The sequence below is a fragment of the Trematomus bernacchii genome, unplaced genomic scaffold (assembly GCF_902827165.1).
Source record: "Trematomus bernacchii unplaced genomic scaffold, fTreBer1.1, whole genome shotgun sequence".
NCBI classification, from domain to species: Eukaryota; Metazoa; Chordata; class Actinopteri; order Perciformes; family Nototheniidae; genus Trematomus; species Trematomus bernacchii.
This window is the reverse complement of record NW_022987644.1, coordinates 1,285,371-1,309,651: the sequence shown is the minus strand read 5'-3', so window position 1 is coordinate 1,309,651 and position 24,281 is coordinate 1,285,371. Positions and strand designations below refer to the sequence as shown.

At 42.7% G+C, this 24,281-nt stretch overlaps 2 protein-coding genes across 2 annotated transcripts in view; both read right to left on the bottom strand.

Moving 5' to 3' along the window:
• Nucleotides 1-449: 449 nt before the first annotated feature.
• Nucleotides 450-4,332, bottom strand: spry1 (sprouty homolog 1, antagonist of FGF signaling (Drosophila)). The gene is made up of 2 exons (XM_034133810.1): nucleotides 3,787-4,332; nucleotides 450-2,388 (listed from the first exon to the last, which is right to left on the bottom strand). Exon 2 carries the CDS (start codon nucleotides 2,331-2,333, stop codon nucleotides 1,254-1,256), a length of 1,080 nt encoding a protein of 359 aa, XP_033989701.1. The 5' UTR covers nucleotides 2,334-2,388; nucleotides 3,787-4,332; the 3' UTR covers nucleotides 450-1,253.
• A 2,428-nt stretch (nucleotides 4,333-6,760) lies between these two features.
• Nucleotides 6,761-24,281, bottom strand: part of spata5 (spermatogenesis associated 5) — a 128,551-nt gene continuing 111,030 nt past the window's right edge. Inside the window, exon 17 of the mRNA XM_034133753.1 lies at nucleotides 6,761-7,109. Within this exon, the coding sequence (XP_033989644.1) occupies nucleotides 6,930-7,109 (180 nt within the window). The 3' untranslated portion in view covers nucleotides 6,761-6,929. The remainder of the gene's footprint in view (nucleotides 7,110-24,281) is intronic.

The following is a 24,281-nucleotide window of genomic DNA, read 5'->3' as shown; positions in this document are numbered from 1 at the left end:
AGAGTTACTTCCTGTGAGCATCACTCATGGAAACGTGGAGGCTCTGTTGATGCTAGCAGCTTCGGGGCTAATCGTGTCAATGACCTGTATTGTTTAGCTTTCAAGGTTACCGAGGAGAATCGCAGCAAAGAAGCCCTCCAAGAATGTAAACAGTCACATTTCAAGCTACAAGCTGTTTCTACTCACTGCTGACATTTTTTACCAAGGAATTCCAGACCCAGCATGAACATACACTCACACACACAGAAAACAGAGATTTGCTGTTTGCCATTGAACTCAAACTTGTTAAAATATAGACGTGCATTCTCTTAAAATCAGCCAACAGATCATTCATTCCTTTAGCAGCTCAATCAAGACGCCAGACAGTACGGTTTTTCATTAATTAATATATTTTCTGCATTAAAGTTAACATAGTTTTCTTTTGTGCCACCCTTTAATTTTTCAGTAAGTATTTGATATTTTGTTATATTCAGACATGAGTAAATTTAAGACTGTCTCTTGCAATAAATATCATAAAATAATAGAGCTTCACATAATAAATATTTTTTACAACAAAAAAATGTTTTAACAGACATTTTTCTTTTAAAAAATAGCCAGAATTCCTCTTATGGATTTTGAGCATACAATTTACACAAAAATAAAATAAAAAAACAAAAACATGGGAGAATGCCACAGAATGTGAATGAAGAGTTCAGATGGGTGGAAAGAGAGAAACATATCCAAGTGGAGAAAAAAAAATACTATGAGATGGATGTGCTTTCGTTAATGCAACATGAGCATAGGAACCACGGTTTTAGTGTGGTAGCAACCAATAAATTCAAACATACCTGCTTGCTATGAAAACCAGGTAACAGCTACATAATTGCCCTATAGTAGATCGTCCTTCACAGATTTGGTGAGAGGCAGCTCCCACTGGGCACACAGACCCAGAGGAAACTGCCTACCTAAAACGGAAGAAACACTTTTTTCATATATATAAAAGAAAAGTGTTAATGAGAAGCTGAGGACAGACATAGAAACAGTTAAGGCAAACACTGGTCTGTAAAAACATGGTCCTGATCCAGAGAAAATAAAAATAATTGAGTGGTTTTCGTTACTCCTTTGCTTAGCTCCTTAGTTCCGCAGGGAGGAGGGGAGGCTGGTCGGAGGTGCTTAGAATGTTTGATAAACATTAATTTGTGACTATCATCATCATTATCATCATAAGATCCACATAAAGAGTCTCCCACGCAATCACAAACACACAGGGGCGATCAGGAGGGTTTTTCCTGGGTCTGTGGGGCCCAGCTCTCCATTTTGCAATAGACAGTGTTGGAGTTCTTGCAGCGACAGCCGGGCCTGTTGACCTGGTCGTAGCAGCCCTGGCACGCCTTCAGACACCCCTTAACAGGTGGGTAGCATAGCAGACAGGGGAAGAGTACCGACATTAATCCCATGCAAAGGAAACGAGAGCAGCAGTGGGAGCGTGACAGCGAGCAGGGCTGGTCAGCACAAGAGTCCCCCTCATCGTCATTGGAGCAGTGGTAGAAGATGCCCTTAACCAGGCACATGCAGGTGCCGTGCTCCAGCGCGCTTTCTGCAGAGCAGAGGCACTGGCCATTGCACGCAAGACACGAAGGCAGGCTCCTGGGAGCCGTACAGTCACTGCATTTGCACTTCCCACAGCGCTCACAGATGAACTGGTGCCCGGCAGCAGCCACCACCCCGTTGCCAGAGCTAGAAATGTCTGATTTCCCTTTGCCCTGCGGCTTGAGTGGAGCCTCTAGTGGAGGCTGGTGGAAGTGAGGGCCCTGCTGGGGCTGTGAAAGGGCCTTGGGCTTAGGCTGAGTCCGAACAGGCCGCTCCGCTCTGTGGTGGTGCTGTAAGCCCATGCCGGGCCTGGTGGGGGGCGAGCGTGCCAAGAGTCCCTGTTCAGAGGAGGCGCTGCTGTTGCTCCCTGAACTGGCGGCACTTCCTGTGCTAGTGGAGCGGCTGAGCCCCGGCACCCGGGACCCTCCGTACTGCTGGCCCCCAACCACCATGCCCCCAACATGATGGTGGTGACCTGATGGCCGGTGCTCATAATTGTTGTTCACATTGACGAGGATGACCTCGTGAGTTCTCTCCTGCTTGTCCTGGGGCCTGGGGGCCATGCGGGGTGCAGGGGGCCTCCGTACCACTGAGGGCCCCTCTGTATACTCGTTGTTGGAGCGGATGGCCTTGATTTGGTCCAGGGAGAGAATGGCGGCATGCTGGAGCTCCCGCTCGTAATCCGACCTCTGCCGGCTCTCTAGGGAAGGCTGCTGGATCACCACTAATGAACCGCCGGGGCCATGTTGACTTTGGAGCTCCATCTGGGGGGATCACCACTTCCGACATTCACCGTGGACTTGGCATGCATCGGAAAACCTGCCAGAGGGGGAAGATAGGCCGGGGAGAGACAAAGGAGAGGGAGGGAGGGAGGAGACATCATCAGACAGAGCCAAAACATGGCATAACTGGCAAACACACTGTCATGGTGAAGGAGGTTAACATGGCCATTTCAAATTCAAAGCCAAGTGGAAACCAATCACTATCAAAATGATCTCTTTCAATATGACTAAAGCAGCAGAAATAGCTCCTTACAACACTGATTACAGTATGAGGTGAATAAACATGTGTACTTGAGTATTGGAAGGTCTTTTTAAAGTTCACTCAGACTGTTTTCATCCTGTCAACATGACAATATGTCACTTTTGATCACCTTAAGTGAGGAAACCCGGGAAAATAGTTGACTATTAACAAGACTTTTGGTAGCTTCCTCCCCAATACGCACACATCTAAACTTCAGTAGGACCTACAAATACTTCCCCTGCTCATTTACATTTGTATGACTAGTTAACATTTAAATGCACCGCGGCGACGAAATGAGGACGCGATCCAAGGGAACTAAATGAGCTGCCTCACTTAGTATTCTATTACTACACCAAAAGGGATTTCAGGGAAACGGGGACAAAAGTAGAGCAGAGAAAAAAGCTAAGGTCAGACCAAGTTCCGACAAAATACAGACTTTGGTTGAAAAGCAACCGAGCGATTGGGAAAATGTCGAAAAAACTTAACGTACCGCTACGGACAGACACGACTTCTGAAGTTTATTCGAAGCAGATAATTCGTCTAATAACTGTTTATGCGATAAGCACGATCATAAATGTGGGTTTGTATTTCGTAGATGTTTAAAAGCAACACCGACTTGCATGAGGCCAGTTTCCCCCGTGAAGCACATATTAAATCTTACACTGCATATAAAAGCGATCAATTGTATATGTATTACGTTTTGCAAATAAACTAACGTGTTGTTTTTAATAGTCTTCGCGTCAAAGAGGGGCACTTTAAATTGGATTGTTTGCACACAGTGCATTCATAGGAGGAAACGTCGTGCGCATAAATAAAAGCAGGATCCTATAAAACACACAGAGCCGGAGATCAAGAGACATTAGAGGACGCATCCAAATAGACGGGGAAAAACTTATGAATGAAAACAACCGCCGTGGGGGGAAGGGTGTTTGTTACAGCAGAGCCACGGAAGGACATAGAAATCCATCAACTTCATCAACTGATCGCGAATAATTTAAGTCGCAGCGGGTGTTTTTTTCAGTGCCAAACATAGAAAATGGCACGTTAAAGTCTTGGGATTTGTGCACCAGTGTTACAAAGCACCTACAGCGGAGCATACTAGGTCGCTACGAGCGCTACTATCGGGTGATAAATAACGTAAAAGCACCATGATAAACGTACAAAAAAGCGTTAAATGCTAAGGAAGATACGTACCTATATGCAACCATCCATAACGTCGAATCCATCAAACTATAGCCAACCAAAACTCCATCCAAAAGGAAGGGGCAATGTCCAAGCGTAGGCTATAAGGTCTGATGCATAACATTCACAGTCTGTTAATCCAAGTGTATCCCTTTGCGTTATTCCCTTTTCCTGGAGAAGTTCAGCGCGGGTTTACGCATGCATTCGTCCCCGGATAAAACAAAGTAAATCCACGGTGGAGCTCAGATGGAGGAAAGGAACTGCTGCGCACTTGGGAGGCCGATCTGTAGGCAACCTAGTGACAGAAGTCCTGCAGGAATGGTAGTGAAATACAAAAAAATAGTCTTGCAGGAAACAAAACAAAACACGAGCTTATATCCAAGCTTTTCACCTCTTCCAGTGTCAGCGGAGGGTTCGGTTATTGTCGTTGCTTATGGAGTCTGCGCTCGTCTTTGGGTCGCAGACAGCGATGCACGCGCTACTGCTCGCGGGCCTGTTCAGCACTGAATGAATGGGAACGCAGGGCTCAGTGTTTGCTCCACAAGCCAACTCCCATTGGCCATTCACTCCACTGAAAAAGGATACATCGCATCCGCTCCTGATTCATTGGGCAGATGTGGAAGGCCGGGCGATAGAGATGTGTGCTCTAGTTAAGGTGGACCGGGGTTTTATTTTGCCTCTACGAGGGGGCTCATGGAAGAAAAAAAGACGACCAGTTTCCGTTCTTGTGGGCTATGAATAATGATGTGAATAAGGTTAATGTGACTAATAGTGATGTATGAGTGGGATATGTATCTAAATTCTTGCTGATTTGTCATTTTTGGTAAGCACAACTAGTTAAATCCCCTTTTATACATTTTTATTTAATTGTATAGTTTTTGCTCTGCTTTTAAAATGAACTGAAATACTAGATAGGCTACTATAGTATAAGGAGATACACAAACACACAGATACAAATTACACAAACAGAAAGACATTACAATAAATACATAAATTATTATAAGCATTACAACTTATGGCTACAACTATTAAACTAATTAATAGATTACTGGCATTTTCTTGATTTGTGTTGGCAACAGAAACTATGTTGATAACAAAAGAGAAAGTGAAAGTATATTTTATAAAGCTCAATGAAAATAAAAAAAAACTTAAGATCCTGAGCTGAACTGACTTAAACTTAAATCAGTATTTTAAACGTGTTTGAATGAAGGGGTTCAGACACTTTTTAAACATGTTAAGGAGCCCACCAAACATTTTGTAATATAGCACAACATGTAGTATCCATATGTAATTACATTTGTTCATAGACAAAAGACCTTCAATGGTTCGTAACCAGACAGTTTTTAAAAGCTTAAGTTAATAATTCACTGCTTAACAGACACCGACACAAAAACGTATTGTTACCATTTAACAAGTTAATCAAAGTTAAACTAGACTCCATAAAAAGATCCCTGCTGGTGTTTAGAAACCACTGTCTGGACAGACAATTGTGTGAGTTTATAGACATTCAGGAGGAAACATCAACAGGATGTGTCTCTGTTCTCTTGAAGGTTGCCATTACGCATTTAGGCATCAGAGGAAACTCAATGTGTCACTGTGAGCCTGCAGCTTGCATAACTCTGTGATATGGACATTTCCCCATAATTTCAAGCGTTATATGGGTCGATCTGTGAATGGGGGGAGGTGGTAACGGTGGTGGTTGGAGGTTTAGTGTTAGTCCCGGTCCACCTTAAGAAAAAAGCAGCCCTGCAGCCAGGGGAAAGACTCCCCCCCCCCCCCCCCCCTGCTGCACCCCCTCCTCTCTGTTCCTGACTGTCTGGTTTGATTGGTGTCGCGGATGCGCTACATCCGGATCCATGAGAAAAGGAAGTTCAATACAAAGTCAATTTATCCTATTCAAATGGAAAAATCAATAGATGAATGACCTCCAGTGCCATTTCGGGTCAGCAAATGCTTAAAAAAGAACAGAGGAAAAGCCCTAGTAGAGTTAACGGACTGTTAAAGCGACTGTGTGGCGCAGTAATGACAAGTTCTTCTTTGGCTGGATGTTAGAATTCAGCTTCTTGGTGATAAAGCAAATCCTGGTAGACCGACAGATGGCCGCCTGGATCCCGGCTCTTAGTGGTCGGAAGTGCGGACGGAAATCTCACGATTACAGCAATTAGCTGATTTTCCATGCATGGATGTGAATGTGATGAATATACCAGCCGCTGCTGTTTTTCTCCCCGTGGATATGGAGCAGCGGTTTCCCAAACTGGGGGTTTCTGAACCATTAGGGATTATTGAAGGGGTCCAGAAGGTCCCCAGATAGAAATACCAATTCCGTTTTTGTATTACATAAACATTGAATCAAGGGGAAACAAGGCATAATTCTGATTAAGGGAATCATGCCATCCAGAATCAAACAGTAATACAAGTCGTTGGTCTTAGTGATAACATTTAAAACTTCTGATTTGAATGCATAGTTTAAAATCCAAAAGAGAACACATTTTGTTGCACTGAAATCATGCAGAAAATACAGGTTTAGCTCAACTTTTGCTAAAAGCAAAAGTTGAGCTAAAACAGACACATTCATATAAAACTCTTAAAGTTCAGTAAAAACCTGCCCCAAACTAATTGCAGTGAAATGTAAGGACTTTAATATTATGTTAGCTATATGGGATTTATATACATTTTGTCTAGAATTTCAGTTTTTGCAGACTTTTCCAAGCTGTCTAATTCTGCTGTAAACTTAAAAATCACCAGAACTTATTAGCCTATTTGTGACTTTCATTCTGCTGTATGTTCTTTTGCTATTAAAAACACAAGGCAACCAAAGTCAATGAATATAATGCATTTAATACATTGTTACTTTTGTATATAATCAAACAAGCTCACTCTTCACTACTCAATTCAATTTTCAACATTAGAAACTTAAACCAGATTGTCCTGCTGAGCTAAACACATGTTTCGAAACCTATAAAGCAAAAACAAAATATTTCAAAGACCAGTTTGGGAATTGTTTATTTAGCACTTCATGTTCAGCTGGTTTACATGTCACTTCCTTATCATAATTATACAGCAAACCAGGGTAGCTGAAACCATTTATTTCCAAAATAACATTACATTTCCTTTGAGAAAAGTTCCTTAGTTTGACTTGTTCCATGGCAACCTGCTCAGAAGAAGCACAGGCCGCTGCGGTCCTGCTGATAGCTGATGTAGGACTGGATGAGAGAGTCGGGGATCCGGGGCTTCACAGTGTTCAGGGCACTTTCAAAGTGTCTGGCCTCGATGAGCTGAGCTTTGATGTCCTCTTGCAGGGCCAGTAGGGCAGCCTCTCTGCATACTGCCGTTATCTGGGACAAGAAACAGACACAGATATTCAGCTGTCAGGCCCAGAGCTCCATCCACTGAGCACCACTGAATCATGGGACCACAGTTAGAGGCTTCAACCACAGACTGTTGAGGGGAGATGTGTTATGGCACTGGAAAAGTACTTTATTTATCTTTCTTTGAGAAAAGCCTTCATCTCGTAAACATCAAAAGCATTACAGAGGGACACAGTCAAACCAACTGTATACAACTATACTGTATAAACAGACCCTAGAGACAAACATCTATAGAGAGGCGAAGTCCCGCCCTTCTACTTCCGACCCATGGGACCTTATTTCGGAAAAAGTATGTATTGAAGTCAATACATGGGGAGAGAAAGATTATCTTTCGATCCCGTTTGAATTGTACCACAAATTACACATATGATGTTTGTCAATCTTAAATAATCATTTCCATGTAAAAAAAGTCACAGTTTGTCATAAAACTGTTGAAATATAAGACTATGAAAAATACGCAACTAGAAAGACTACAAATCCCAGAATCCCGCATGCTGGCTCTTACGGAACCGACTAACTCCCCTTGTGTGTATGTACAGCTCTCAACATGCCCAGACTTGGAGTGATTTTCACCTCTTTTAATACTTTTCGCCTCATTCTGAAAGAAAGAAGTGAAATGTGCCAACGTGACGGCCGTCTTGGTGTGTGGTGCGAGACGGGAGATGTAGTTCATTGAGCGGTTTCACACAAAAAAAAGTGTTACTTCACAGTTTTACGACACATTTTAATTTTTTTGACTTGCAAACTGATCTTTTAAATTGACAAACATCATATGTGTAATTCGTGGCACAATTCAAACGGGATCGAAAGATAATCTTTCTCTCTCCATTGACTTCAATACATACTTTTTCAGAAATAAGGTCCCATGGAGCCCCGGAAAGGGAGGGACTTCGCCTCTCTATAGTGACCTGGGAACAAGACAACATTTGATCCTGGATAGAAATGCGTTTTAAACATCTGTGTTCATACAGTATTCATAAAGTGGTTTGTCATCAAAAAAACGTATGTCTATAAGGACAATTTCAGTTAAATATTACAATGAGTGCAGGTTAGGGTTTGAATGCTTTGTTTCCTTGATGACCAACATCATGATTTCAGAGATTTACAATACTTTGGCCATGTAAGAATAGGTGAAATGAACAGATGATTAAAAATAAAGCTAAATGTAAGGGATTTGTTTAACAGTGAGGTAGGATACATTCTTAGTTGTCTGGAGGAGTAAGATGTAAGAGAAGATAGCTGCATGCATTGGAAAAAAACTATCCGCTAAATGACTGAATATTTCCATGTGTGTCATAAAAATAGGTGCAACAGAGGGTTTTGTGTGTCTTAACATAATCATATAACCCTTAAATAATGACATTACAGGAAGGAACTGACAACAAACTGACTTCTTATCCATTTTGGAAAAGAGTAAGTGGAAATTAAGTTAGAAGCCCTGGAGACCAAATAATAATCTCATTATAGAGATCTCTTGTGTTGCCAGAGAGCCACATGTTGTTGGAACAAGAGCTAACTCACAAGCTAATAAGGACGACAAAATAACAGCTAAGGATGAAATCGACTAGACTTTGATTAAAACTGGACTTCAATGTGCAATGTAACAATGTAACGTATGTAGAACAACTGTAGTTTTCCTGTTCTGCCCTTTTAGATTGCATTATACTAATCTGATTATTCTTGCATCCAGAACAGCACTTTCAATAAAAAAAAAAGCTTGTTTAAACAATGTTCTTTTCTGCAGCTTCTTTCTTTACTACAGTACTGATGGCATTATGCAACGGTTGAAATGGAGGAGTGCTGCAGGCACTGCGGTGACCTTTTGCGAGAGATTTTGCACGCGGCAGAGGAGTGACTCACTTCCGAATTGGTGGCGATGGCTGATGAAGGCCAGGCACCTTTCCCAGCACTGCCACCCTCCTCCTCCTCCCTTTCTAGAAGCCCAGCTTTGTTCTGAGCCAAGGCAGCTTACACAACTCCCTCCAACAAAAGCCATGCAGGAAACTATTCGCCTGTACAACCACTGATAACGTCTGGTGGGAGGTCAGTGGGACAGGCAGTCATGTGATGAAGCAGAGCTGAGGAATATTGAACAGTGAAAGCATGCATGTAGAGCAATGTGGGTCCACTGAGATTGTTCACTGGACCGAAGCTGGTCACTGCCCTTCAGCTGCTCTGAGTGACAGGCACGCTGATACTGAATATTCACAAACTGTGAGCAGTAGCCTACTAACAAGTTCACAATTATCATGTTTTTGCACTTTCCCTTTACACTGGCTGTGAGGCTTCATGTGCATTTGATAAATAAAACACTGTGAAACTAGATTATTGGCACACACAAAACGGGTCAACAGACCGTAGGAAAGTGCATAACATTAATGGAAGTGCAGTAAGCTTGATGAAAGCTGTGCTTTTTTTACTTTTTAATTAAGGCTATTTTTTCAGATTTTATTATATATAAATAAGCAACATAATCGTTTATTATAATAGGAATATATACACTATTTATTCTGTAAGCAGATGTAGGGGACTGGCTAATGTTTGTAAGCTAGCAAACACATTAGCCTACTGCAAGGGCTGTAAATACTGCTCCCACCACAAGTCCACTTTTATCTACTGTGCCTATTGTTTTCCCACAGGAACATACCTATAACTACATTTTGATGTGATTATTTGAGGAAAAGAAAGGTGGGTAAGGAGACGAGCAAGATTGCGACAATAAATGTTTGCTAATATAGCTAGCTTGCGAGGATTAGCCAGGCTTTCTTCACATGTATGATATGATTTGAAAAGGTTTTATGTCAACATTATCTATCATTGATTACCTTTATTTGTTGTTTAGGTTGGACAAGTGGTGTATAATGGGACTATGTTATCAAAAGTGTTAGCCCCTAAAATAGCATAAAGAACAGCATAGCTAACATCCAGAATTAAAAAGGGAAGGAATTAAACACATTTTAAATAGTCTTTCAAAAAGGAAAATCATTTGTCAGTTTGTTTTGTAGTAAATATGCTACTCAGTACTTCTTAAACTGAGATAATTAAAACATTTTCCATGATTGCCACACATATAAAGTAGGCTATAGGCCTATGTGAAGAGTCTAGTCTAACTTCCAAGTTTATAATTTAGTATTTGAAAACAGTTATTAATCTAGACTTTCTATGGTAATGTTCATACAAGAACTAGCCTGGTGTATTTTCCTATTCTTCATTAACAACTTTAAATTGCAATAAAGTCATGATAATAAATCCCCACATTTGAACAAAATGTGATATCATCTGAAACACATCCAATGCTCAGACTGAGTGGAGACCGGAAAAAACACCGCAGAGGTTGTCAACTGTTAAAGCACATGACGGTCATGGCTTTTTTTCAAGGCCAGCGAGTAAAATGAGGGGAGATAGCTGTTTCAATGTGCTCTGGCTCAGCTAGCATGCAGAGCTCAGGACAGGTGCTTTGCAGATGTCAGGATGTGAGGCCTATTCCCCCCCCCCCCCCACCCCTTCTTCTTCTTCAGTTTCAAGCCAATGAGCAACATGATTTAGGCAGGGTAAACACACAGGGCCGGGTTAATTTTGTACGAGGCTTTCCCATCATTCAAGTAATTTGGGCCTGTCAGTAATAATGATGCCAAACAATGAGGCCATGCATCCCAGTTCCCTGTTTACAAACGGAGAGAGGGCGAGGGAGCGAGAGAAGGAGTCAGAGAGAGAGAGAGAGAGAGAGAGAGAGAGAGAGAGAGAGAGAGAGAGAGAGAGAGAGAGAGAGAGAGAGAGAGAGAGAGAGAGATGCCACATGTTGAACAATGTGATTTAGTGTTGTTTCCAAGCAACATCCATAAACAGGAACAGACAAACGTTGGAGCACAATCAAACTGTAATTTCTTATTTACGTTAAAACTTGACTTAGAGGGAATGTTAGCCTCCTCGTGCCTCAATCTCATGATTCAACGGTTAATAATTATTTGTTGTTTACTTCCACAACACCCCTCGGGTTTATAAAAAAAAAAAAAGGGGTGGGGGGGGGTGTCCGGAGCTGCTCAGAAGTACACAAACGACACACACACAGGCCCCCACATTCATGCTTGCTGGGTTTATGAGCCGGTCTGTGAAGGCGATCAACAAGCCAGTGTTTCCCGCTGTGTGTTTGCCCGTATGAGCCTTGAAAAAAAAAATAAAGCCACAAAGGCAAACAGGGCTAGCGAAAGAACCAGTCTGTTTGTAAACGTGAAGGCATTCCTAGACCCGAGCCAAAAGTCCAGTCCCTTCAGCACCCGCTTGATACCCCTAACCCCCCCCCACTTAAAAAATCTACCACCCCCTAAAGATGGCCCCCCGTACTCCAGCGAGGAAAAACGAGAAAACTGCAAATGCACAGAAATTAGATGTGTGAGGGGGGGGGGGGGGGCTTCAGTGGCCATGAGTGCTGACTTGTGGCAGGCCAAATAAATTATAGATCTCTCTTTTGAAAAAAAAAGTTTTATTGCGATGCAGACGTTATTTTTCATTCCCTTCATAAATTATGTCAGCAATCACTTAAACATATGGAGGAGGGGGGGGGGGGGGCTAAGCTGATGCATTGCAGCGGCGGCTCTCTGGTGATGTGGGCGAGCTCAGAGTTCCTGGAGGTGGCATGTCGCCAGTCGTAAAGGCAAAGCAAACGAAAAAGTAAAGTAATGATCAAGGGCCTCTCAGTTTGGAGACCGGCGGAAAACTTGCTGACTCAAGATGACCCCATAGTTTGTCCTGATAGTGAGTCGAGGAGAGAGGGTTTGACGCCAGTTTGTACAGTAAGCTCGACTATCAGAACTAGTGTGGGTCAACAGTAATGCCCGTGACTAACTCCTAAATATTCAAAGACTCATTTTACCATCCACATTAAATCCAGTCAAATCACTTTGGCAAGAGTCTAAGGTCGGTGTGTCAATGTGTCTGATGCCCAAGTGGATTCAAGCAGAAAACAAAACGACATGTATGACTGAGCATTTTAATCTGTAGCACATCACGGTTCTACCAGTGTTTGTGCTGTCCCTAACTATGGTTCTAGTGCATTTTGAATTTATAATTGACTATTTGAGAACAGAGTAGGGTTCTTATTATTAAGCTGTAACCTTCCTGCTTTCAGCTTGATTTATGTCAAGGCTATTTTGTTTGAATAGTTCGAAAAAAATCAAGTTCATTTCCGAGAATTCCACAATTTGTGCTTGGCACAGAAGAAGAGTCTATCTTCAAGGACGGACAGACATGGAAAAGATGGCTTGTACAAAGAGTATAGACTTCTTAGTAAAAAGAAGTCGAAGCTTTGAAGTTACAATATCTAAAATCTCTGCTTCATTTTCTTAGGAGCACCCACACGAATGTTAGTGGTAATTGCAGGTGTGTTTTTGGATCTCACTTCCAAGAAATCTGAACTTTTTCCCGGGGAGTGTTGCCAGAGACACCAATTCAGTAATACTGCAAATGCAAGGGATTTTGTCGGGCCATAGGCTCCATCATCATTGAGTTTCCTTCTACAGCATTACATATTGACTTAACAGACGTTTCCTTAAAGGAAATTCTTCAATATTATTACTTTTAGCTTAAAGTTCCTTCCTAGCCGACCTCCACCACCAGCAGAAATGTCCGGAATCCTTGTGTCAGTCATTCCACCTTAATAAAATGTCAGCCGAGCCTCTTGGACCGCAGGGCTTTTAAATGGGTTGCTGGAAAAGTGATAGATACTCAATTGGAGCGCCACCACATCCTTGTTTCCACATATTCCTCTAATGACAAGTTTCCCTTTGGTGGTTCTCAAACCCCTCTGAAAACCAAGCCTCATATGTATGAACATCCAACACACACACACTTAGTCTTAAACACTGAAATGTGTATGTAAAAAGATTTTTTTAACCATGACTCTTCAGAATTGCTGTCAATAAGAGTCAAATTCAGTGGTGAGAGGGAGGGTATTACAGACTACCGTCACAACATGGTTTCTGTTGGTTGGTTATTTAAGGAAAGGTTATCTTGATCTTTTGCCAAATCTGCCAAATAAGAGGAAGTGAGAACGACCGGGAGAAAGTCTTCCGATATAAAGGTCATTAAAGTTGTTTGGTTTCAAAATGGTACTTCATAAATGTAAAAATATTTTCATTTCCTATGCTGGAAGAAACAAACCAAGACCATCTTACAACTTAAGACTTGATGGATTACTGGAAAAAAACAAATAGAAAAAACCTCATAAAAACTTAAAAACAGATTTATGTTGTTTTAATGATTGACTCACTTCCTTATTTTTGCTTATAGCTCATCAAACAGTAACACATCCATAATTATTAATGGCTTTATCAACAATTGAAGCTACATAATTGATGGACCCAATATCCTTTATTAATGATTTACAACGTATTTATAACTGTAGGCTGATAAAAAAGTGAGAAGCCCATGCATTTATTCATGGGTTATTTACTGCAGACATTTTCACTTAAAGGTGGGGTAGGTAAGTTTGAGAAACCGGCTCGAGATACCCTTTTTGTTATATTCCATGGATGCTCTTAAAGGTGGGGTAGGTAAGTTTGAGAAACCGGCTCGAGATCGCTAGAATTTGAAAATACACAACCGGAGAAAATCTGCCACTTCCTTACAGAGCCCCTCCTCCAACACACACGAACGCGCACATGACCAATGAGGGCACGAGATAAGTTTGTGCACAGATGGAAGGCTGACAGGCAGGTAGGCCATCCAGTTATTTTAGCCGGGCCGGCTAAAATAATTGGTCGTGCTTTTTACAGTATTACGGCTTCCACAGATGACATTTTTTTATGGATTTTTTGTCAAAGCACTTAAGATATTCATTGCTATCGGGATGTTAAGAGCATTCCATGGAATATAACAACAAGTGTATCTCGAGCCGGTTTCTTAAACGTACCTACCCCACCTTTAACATCCCGATAGCAATGAATATCTTAAGTGCTTTGACAAAAAATCCATACAAAAATGTCCTCTGTGGAAGCAGTAGTACTGTAAAAAGTACGACCAATCATCTGAGCCGGGCCGGGTAAAGTAACTGGATGGCCTACCTGCCTGTCAGCCTTCCATCTGTGCACAAACTTATCTCGTGCCCTCATTGGTCATGTTACATTTTTTTTACCTACCCCACCTTTAAGTCCATTGCTAGTAAATAATTAATAAAAGGTAATGGGTCTAGCTTTTTAATAAGATTTGCGATACAGGTTTCCTAAAATAAATATGGTTTAAAAATTGCCTTATTATTGATGTTTAAAGCACTAGTAAATACTTTTGTTGGGAAGCCATTATAAGTGTGTTTTTAGACAGAAGAAGCAGAAGACTTTGCTCAGTGAAGCCATTTTAATGTTTGTATGTGTTTTCATATGTTTCTAGATATTGTGATTTTTATCATGCTTTTAATTATTATTGTTTTATTATCTTACTCCCAATGTGTTATATTATATTGTATGTATTCCTTGTACAGCACTTTGGTCAACTGAGGTTGTTTTTAAATGTGCTATAAAAAAAGATTGAAGATTGAAAATGGATTAATGTGGCTATAACATTAGCACAGGAACATGCATGGCTCCTTCAGCTCATGCCTGCAGGCCTTCTCGCCTCCCATGCTCCCAGCCATTAGGGAGCCACAACATGAAACCCTGGATACAACAGCAGCCTTCATGCTCTACTGGTCACTGCACTGCATGTCCCACTGTAGCCACAACTTCACCCTACATCATGCTGCTCCAATGCACACAACCGATACCACGTTGGATGTATATTCTCCATGTGGAGTGATATACTACAGCACGTCCAGCGCTGTATGTGAGGTCCTGTTGTCCTTGTAAGATAAGACAACGGCAAACTTTAATGACCCCAGAAAGGAAATTAGGGCCGTTGGTAACAAGACTCAGCAAAGAATAACAAAATGTAAATAAGAACATAGCAAAGTGGGGGTTACGTAAGCACACCTGACACTTTTTAGCACCAGAACATGGCAAGCAGAAATATATGAGTGAAACAAAAAAAGTTAGGAGTATCAACATTGAGATGGGAGTGCAAAATAGAGACCGTAATAACCTTTGAGGTCAAGAAAATACAGCATAAAAAGGGAAAAATCCTACAAATTCCCAAAGATGCACATGTCTAATTAAAGGGGCCCTATCATGCTCATTTTCAGGTTCCATATTTGTATTGTGTCATTTGACTGGGACATGTGTCCATGCTTTAGTGTTCAAAAAGCTCTTTATTTTTCTCATACTGCCTGTGCTGCAGCACCTATTTTCACCCTCTGTCTGAAACCAGAGCCCAGTCTGCTCTGATTGGTTAGCTGGTCGGCTCTGTTGTGATTGGTCAACAGCTTAGAAATGTCCCACCCCTTAACCTATCAGGTTCAATACTGATGTCCCTAGGGGGAATGTGTGGGAGAGAAACTCCCTCTGGAGGGAACTTTGGTATTTTTAAACTTTGCAGACCATTTACAGGCACTAAAAACCTACAGGAAAGGGAAAACCACAAAACACACATTCTGTCTGCTGGAATAACCTGTGTATCATTCTCTCACTTTTAACATATGTTGAGGAAACCATCACACTTTCTTCAACACAGTTTCTATGGAATCTAAATTCCTCTGCTGAAAGCACAAGCATGTGTACGTTCATGCACCGCACACACACACACACACACACACACACACACACACACACACACACACACACACACACACACACACACACACACACACACACACACACACACACACACACACACACACCACACACACACACACACACACACACACACACACACACACACACACACACACACACACACACACACACACACACACACACACACACACGCTGCTATTTATGATCACGTGCCATGTTTCCGTTCACCCCCTCTTCCCCCATGTGACTCTCCTCCCTCCATGCTTAACCTCACCTCCCTCTCCCCCTCTCCCCCTCTCTCCCTCCTGTAATCTGGAATAGGTTTCACATGGAGCTGTGGTCAGGCCTTGTTTCTCATTGCGGAGGCTGTCACTGCCGACACTTCCTTTTTGCCTCATTGTAGGTTAGAATGTTTAATTTTTGGGTTGAGAGTTTGCGCTCCCCCCCCCCCCCCCCGACGTTGTTTGATTTATATATTATTTCATTTCCCCTTTTAAATTGGATGCAGCAGGGCCTCTTTATGTTATTGAAGTGGTGATACTGTGGGGTGGGTCGGGCAATTTTAGGGGAGGGAGTTCATATTTTGTTAATTGCTCAAGAGGACATCTTATGGACAATTGTATCTCTGGCATGAGATATCCAACAATGTATGTGAGGGATTTTGTTCAATGCGTCTCGATATTCAGCCAAAGTTCGGGAGATTTATTTTTCCCTTTTGGTTTTGCATTTGCATAACACAGACAAACTTTGTGTATGTTTTAATCTACAAACCTATCAATTGATTTACAGTTGGATTACGGATGTTCAAAAAGAACCCTTGGAATGACTAACCTCGTAGTTACTCTTGTATTTTACATTACGACTGATATTATAAAATACATAAATAATAAAATAGTAAACTATATCTAGCTGTGACTTCTGAGCTAAATGTTTACATTTTCATCGATCAAGAATGCATGTTTTTGCCATGTACCAGACCTCCCCGTGAAACTTGGTACATGTTTGCCCGGCTTATACGTCTTACAGTACATATGTGTGCTGGTGGGTGTGTGTCCATGCATTTGTACCTGTTTATGAATGTATGGTCGCTGTGTAGCATGTTTTTCGGTGCACAGCATGCGTAAGTGCACCAGCCTATAAACCATATCTGTGTGGTCCTGAAATGCACCATGTTACACATGAGCGCGTACACACCTATGGTACACACGTAAGCAAATGCATGTTCAGTGCATCATTCGCTGAGCAAGTGCAGTGTGTGTTTGAGTGGCGGTGCACTGAAGAGAATGTGTGCAGGACTTGTGGAGGGATGGAGGAGAGGTGGGAAGGGGATGTCGGGGGGGGGGGGGGGGGGGGGTCGCTGCTGTAAATGTGTCCGTTTGTGTGTGAGGGAGGAGGTGAGGGAGGAGGGGAGAGGGGAGTACTGGATGTAGCCTGCTGTAGACACAAGGGCGGATTGATAGTAAACACACACTCCGGGTCTAGTGGATCTGCTGCCGGTAGCACGGCTAACAAGCCCTTCATTAAGGCCGTCTGATACTCTCACTGAGCGCCTTTGTTGAAGTAGGAAGCGAAAAGTACACCAGACAGATTTGACCTGAGGACGTTGGTATGCGCTGCCAGCAGAAGCAAGAGCTTTTTCCTTCTTCACCCCCTCCACCTCTCCAGAAGGGTTTATTTTCGTCGTGCTGAACAGGTTGTCTAATGGCACGCGCCACTTCTCACCTCCTCCAGGGAAATACTTTGGGGAGAAATATAAACGTACCTAGTTATTTTATGAAGGAGACGTGAAGACCTTTGGAGTGTCACTGTATGCTTTTGGGCTTTGTAAGACATGCGATCACTGCACCAAATATTTTCACATTCTCATTTCATTTCATTTAAAACCTATATTTGTGTTTTGTCCTTCATGTGTTAAAGGGGCCATATTCTGCTTTTTGGCGTTTCCCCTTTCCTGTAGTGTGTTATATAGGTTTGTGTGCATGTAAATGGTCTGCAAAGGCAAATATCTTAACGTTTCTCTCACACAAACTCCCCCCCCCCCCCCCCGGCTGCCTTAAACGCCTCCATTGGACTCTTCCGGAACATCACTATGAAACATTTGCACTTCTATTAGCCAAATCACATCAGAGCAGACGGGGCTCTGGTGTCAGACAGAGGGTGAAAAGAGGTGCAGCAGCACAGGTAGTATGCGAATAATAAAGCGCTTTTTGAACATTAAAGCAGTAAATATGAACCTGAAAATGAGTCGAATACGTCCTCTTTAACTTATTGGCCTAAACAAAAAGTCTGAATGTGAGTCACATTTACGTAATACATGTTTTCTTGCCACAGGAAATGTTTGTCATGAAAGTGGAGGATGCTCCATTGCTGCATGACTCACTGATAATGTAAAACAAGTTAGTTTCTGATGGAAAGCTCTCACAAAAGCTACCAAATAGCTTCCATGTCAGGCGGCTAGTGTTATCGTCTCAGGCCCCTACCCACCTTATGTTTTGGAAAGACCCATGTGGGATAGCACCTGTGTTGGGGCTACACAGTGTTAAGGTTGTCTCTGTGTGTAAGTGTGTGTGTAAGTGTGTGTGTGTGTGTGTGTGTGTGTGGGGGGGGGGGGGGGGGGGGGGGGGGGGGGGTATAGCTGGGCCTCGCCTTTAAGGGCATATTTGTCCTCGCCCCTTAATCAGCCGAATGAAAGCTCCACATTCTCCCTGGACTCGGGAAGGCAGGGATGGCATATTTACCAAACACACCCACACTGAAGTGACCTGGAGACTGTGTGTGTGTGTGTGTGTGTGTGTGTGTGTGTGTGTGTGTGTGTGTGTGTGTGTGTGTGTGTGTGTGTTCATATATGATGTGTGGCTGTGGTAATGTCAAGGTAGGTAAAACTCCACCTGCGTGATGTGCTGCACCAAGATTTTCTATTTCCTGTTTGCTCCATATTATATACACACTACACAGAGAACTTACACATACACGCAGTGAATGTTCACGTGTTTAAGTTACTCACAAGGAAAACCAACATACAAACATATTGCCCCTCTTATGTTAACCTGCTGAACTTTAAATTGCACTGAATCAAATACATTTTCAATATCAAAGAAATGAATTCCACCTAAGTCTAAATGTAGCAAAACTAGAAGTATCCACTCTATGAATCAGATCTCCTCCAAAAGGTGAAAGGTTTGTTATGGGCTAATGCTAACTCCTTCCACCAACCTTCATGATAATACTACTACTTTTCACGTAATCCTGCTGTCAAACCGAAAAACAAACCAGACTTAAAACATTACCTCATCGGCAGAGGTAATAAACATCAAGTTATTAAAGTTTGCTAACATTAGCCATATGCTATTAGTCATAGCAGACAAAGTAAGCCCAGTAGACTAAACCCTTCTACTGCATAAGAACCAGGGGCGGACTGGCCATCGGGACGTTCGGGACGATGACCCCCCCCCCCCCGTTGACAATTTACTAGCGGTGATTACTTGCGGTACCGAGGTGGGCCGGTCGAGAGTCCCGGGCTGATTTGAAGTCCCAGTCCGCCGCTGATAAGAACACATGTATAGCTGTATATGTTTTATTGCCTATTAATTCAACTTTTTATAAAAGACAAAATGCATCATTAGTCACTCAAAGTGTATAATTATTTCTATAATATTGGCAGTGGCTCAGTCAGTAGGGGGCTTGGACTGGGAGCTGTAGGGTCGCCGGTTCAAGTCCCCGACCAGACCTAAAATATGGAGTGTGGACTGCTACTTGGAGAGGTCCCAGTTCCCCTCCTGCCCTGCCTTGGTGCCCTTGAGCAAGGCACCGGACACCCCCCTTCCCCCCTCACTCCCATTGCTCCCCGGGCAGCTGTACAATAGCTGCCCACTGCTCCTAGTACTAGACTCCTGGTACTAGGATGGGTTAAAAGCAGAGAACACATGTCACTGTGTGCCGTGTGCTCTGCATGTGAGACCATTACAGAGGGGTTCATCCCTCCGATTCTATCTAATGCGATATCTCACAGTTAAAATAGAAATTGCCTTTGATGTAGTCATTGACTGTGTACTTCAAATTACTACAGGCTAAACTGTCCTTTCATGGTTCTTTGGCTTTTGCTATACCCATTTTCTGTCTTCCTGCCGGGCCAATTGGGAAACAAAACCACTAGTATGTTTAAGGACTCATATTTCCCAGGAAAAATGCAATTTGTGCTCGTCATGTCCTCGCACATAAACCACAGCGAAGGATTTATATATATATATAAAATATAAAATGAGGGCCGATAGGAACCTTTTCCCTCTCTGCCATCACTGGCCACGGAAGCAGCGTGCTGGCTGAAGCGATGATCTTTATTTAACCTGCAGTGTCAACTAAGAACAACATATTCACAATGACAAGACTCAAAGGGATTGTTGGAGAGGAAGTGAGGCGCGGCGCTTCTCAGTCAAACAGAGTTACAGAGGTGTGAGAGGCTTTTTCCTCCCAGTACACTGTGTTTTCCATGTCGACTTGTTTTTCTGAGTGCCAGCGTGACCGCGTCTGTGGTCAGCCGCATTGGAAATAAAACAATCACACACAAGACTAGAGGTTAAAACATATTTTGGGAAAATCACTGCCAACTTCAGGCCATGTCCGACACGCATTCCAACAAAGCTGACATGTTTATTTGTTCATGATAACAGATCTTTTTTCTTGTTCCGGATTAATGGCACGTATAAGCTTCTTACATTGTGTAATGTCATGGTGTCTGGTGATGCATTTTTTTGCGCTTGTGTCCTAGGTGATAAAATCTTTGCAACAACAAATACCGGGTCATAAATCAGACACTCAGAGCCAGACGAGGAACAGCCTCAACCACAACAGGTGTTAAGAGGAAACCATTTGTCTTCCTGTGTGTGTGTGTCTGTGTGTGTGTGTGTGTGTGTGTGTGTGTGTGTGTGTGTGTGTGTGTGTGTGTGTGTGTGTGTGTGTGTGTGTGTGTCTGTGTGTGTGTGTGTGTGTGTGTCTGTGTGTGTGTGTCTGTGTGTGTGTGTGTGTGTGTCTCACATTGTGGTGTTTGTCATTATACAAGCCGTCTTTGTGATCAAACCTATTTTAATGGCTTGTAATCTCGCAAACAAGCTTCTACAAATCCAGCGTGACTGCTCAGGCTTCAATTTAACAAAAAAAAGAGAATTCCAAAACGACTTTTATGTCCCTAAACCGATGTAAAAATGCAGCCCGGCTTATTCAAATAACACCATCCCACATTGACTTTGTTGGCAGAGGTGCTCCGTAATCTAGGAAAGGGGGATATTAAGCTTCAGGGCATTGACGTCAAGACCCACTGTTGATCTGCCTGATTTGTTCTTCCTGCAATGGAACAGACTCCCTCCTGCCAGTGTGAAAAAATAGAGTTAAGAAAACAATTGCGCCAGTGAGTTTGAATGGCTGTCAGCCAAGCGTCTCACACACCTGGGCTCGGACCAAACAGCTCTCTCCTGTTGGAGGGAAGAGACTCACCGCCACGGAGGTCAGAGGCAACACAAAGATATTCTGATACGGCTGAATGCTGCAGCTTGAAGTTTTATTAAAATGCCTCCTTCTCTAAAGGGAGATGGATGTTACGACACTGTGAGATCTCAGGGGGGGGGGGGTTGGCCCGCCATTTGACGTTGACGCTTTACGTGCTCTGCATCCAAGCAGCGACTTCCAGTTCTGCTCTCGCTGTGTTCATGCGGGCAAATCCTGATTTCTTTTTTCAACTTGTCAACATCTGCTAAGTGCTCATTGCTGTGGTGTTTTTGCACTTCACCTCCTGGAGGTCACCTGTCAATCACGCAGCACAGGGAGGTCCCTGGCACACTCGCCTAATGAAGCTTGACTCTCTGTAAGTCGTGCACTCAGTGACTCTGTGCCTTTCCGGTTTATTCCAAACAAACTGCAGTGAAATAAAACACATCAATCCTGAGCGTCTGAGGAGAGGCACACAATAAAGCTTTTCTTAAAGGAATACGACACCCCCAAATGATGATCAATTACTATTATGCGGTATAAATCAAGTCTCAGTTATCAAATAACATGCTCACTACTTCCATAACACATGCTTTTTTATTGAAAACACTTGTAAACGCAGTACGTTGTAAGCAGGGCCGTCCCTGGCCAACATGAGGCCCCACGCAAAGTTATATGATGAGGCCCTCTGTTTCGCGAGCGTCGACAGGGGGGGGGAGGAGTGGAGTGGAGCAGCGGCGAAACCGTGCCGCGCCACACTAATTGCGCCGCATAAGCGAGCAAGATGAGGCCCCACGCAGTCTGCATGATCGGCCTGTAGGGAGAGACGGCCCTGGTTGTAAGCAAGCACGTTGACTTTTGTAAACAAATGTTTTGATGTAGTTTCGCTGTTCTTAAACACAGCCCCATTTACTTAAAGGGGACCTATCATGCAAAATGCACTTTTGTACGTCTTGTATACATGAATATGTGTCCCCGGTGTTCCAGGGAACTCACCAAGTGTCAGAAAACACAACCCTCTCTATTTTCCTCCATACCCAAATCTCTAAAAAAGGGGCTGCAACGGATCTGATAAAAACTGATCCAGATTTGAACACTGTCCTGACGTCAGGACGGTGGCGCTACGGCTATTGGGCCAACTCCACCAATCAGGAGGAGACAGCCACGGCCATTGCCGTTCGAAAGCGCTGGAGACGCTGTAGTACATATGCCAGGCCTGTAGGTGGTGCTGTTCTCACTGAATCTGCCCTTGCTAAAACAGAGCTAAAAAATGTCAAATTGAGCAAAATGAGGCATGGCTAAAATGCATGATCTGTTTGGTATTTTGAAAAAAAAAAAGTATAAATATGCCTTATATAGGTATGGTCCTACACTATATTATTCAAATATAGCATGATAGGTCCACTTTAAAGTAACACAAGGCGAGTCATTTATATATAAATGATCATTTTGGGGGTAAATTACTTTGACTGTGACTTATGTTCGACAATAGTCAAACGAGACCAGTATAAAAATATTATTCACATGAAAATATGAGCACATATGAACATTTGCCACAAAGGTCATTTTCAGGTTAGCTGCAGCAGCAGTTGTGAAAAGCATGTTATCATTTACTATAAGATCAAGAACAGAAGAAAACCATGACTCATGTTTGAGATTTTATTATCTGGCTTAAGGTAACGACTTGGCATGCACTTGTTGGAGTTTTTTGATCCATTGTTTCATGATTTCTTGAACATACGTATTGGTTCATTCCTACTTCCTGTAATATAAAGCTTTACACTTTTAATCAATCCCATGGACTTAGTTAATAATAAGGCAGCGAGTTGGAAAGTAGAAAAGACGTCCTGCTGAGTTTCATTTGCTTGGAGCCATAATAATCTGCAAAGAGGAAGCGTTTCAGAAGGGTAAGGAATATTGAAAGGCTTTTATTACAAGATCAGTACATTCTGTTCCTTTACAGGAGTCAGTTAAAGCTTCCATATATTGGCAAAATCCTTATGTAGCCCAAGACCATATAAAGTCAAGCCTGCATAAGAATTAGGGAAGAGACACAAGTAATATGCATGTGTTAAAGGTGGGGTAGGTAATTCACTTCAGAAACACTTTTTGTTATATTCCATGGAATGCTCTTAACATCCCGATAGCAATGAATACATTAAATGCTTTGACAATAAATACATACAAACATTTCATCTGTGGAAGCCGTGGCGCTGTAAAAAGCACGACCAATTATCTGAGCCGGCCCGGCTAAAATAACTGGATGGCCTACCTGCCTGTCAGCCTTCCATCTGTGCAGAAACTTATCTGGTGCCCTCATTGGTCATGTGTGCGTTCATGTGTGTTGGAGGAGGGGCTCTGTAAGGAAGTCTGAAGGAAGGGGCAGATTTTTTCCGGTTGTGTATTTTCAAATTCTAGCGCACTCGAGCAGGTTTCTCCATTCTTACCTACCCTACCTTTAACTGGCAATATCTTAATTAAATTGAACTTTTTCTTTGACTAAATGAGCTTCTGTGCAGTCAAGTGTTTGCTCCATTGTTTCACAGAATTAAAAAACATTATTTTCATGTTGAAGTTTTAGGAAAGGGCTGTATTTAAACCAAGAGGAATACAAGGCTACAACAAGGCCAGGGACCGAGTCAGTGCATGTGACAGGCTGCAATAAATCCCCCAGGTCTTTTCCTGTCAGGGCTTGATCATAATTTAAAAAGTGGAGAAGCATCACACCTTCCTTTAGGAGCAGGTTAAGCCCTTCTTTTGCTTCTTCTTCTCCCTCGTCTTCTTCACGACAACACTGCGATTACAGTATCAAATGTTGCTTCTGTTTAGGAAAGTGATGGAAGAGTTGAGGAAGAAAAGCCTGCAGCCATGGTGTGAGTTTCAGGTGTGTGTGCGTGTGTGTGCGTGTGTGTGTGTGTGTGTGTGTGTGTGTGTGTGTGTGTGTGTGTGTGTGCGTGTGTGTGTGTGTGTGTGTGTGTGTGTGTGTGTGTGTGTGTTGGGAAAA

Excerpts from the sequence above, each read along its gene's own strand:
- spry1 (XM_034133810.1), bottom strand. The coding sequence starts at position 2,333 with ATGGAGCTCCAAAGTCAACATGGCCCCGGCGGTTCATTAGTGGTGATC.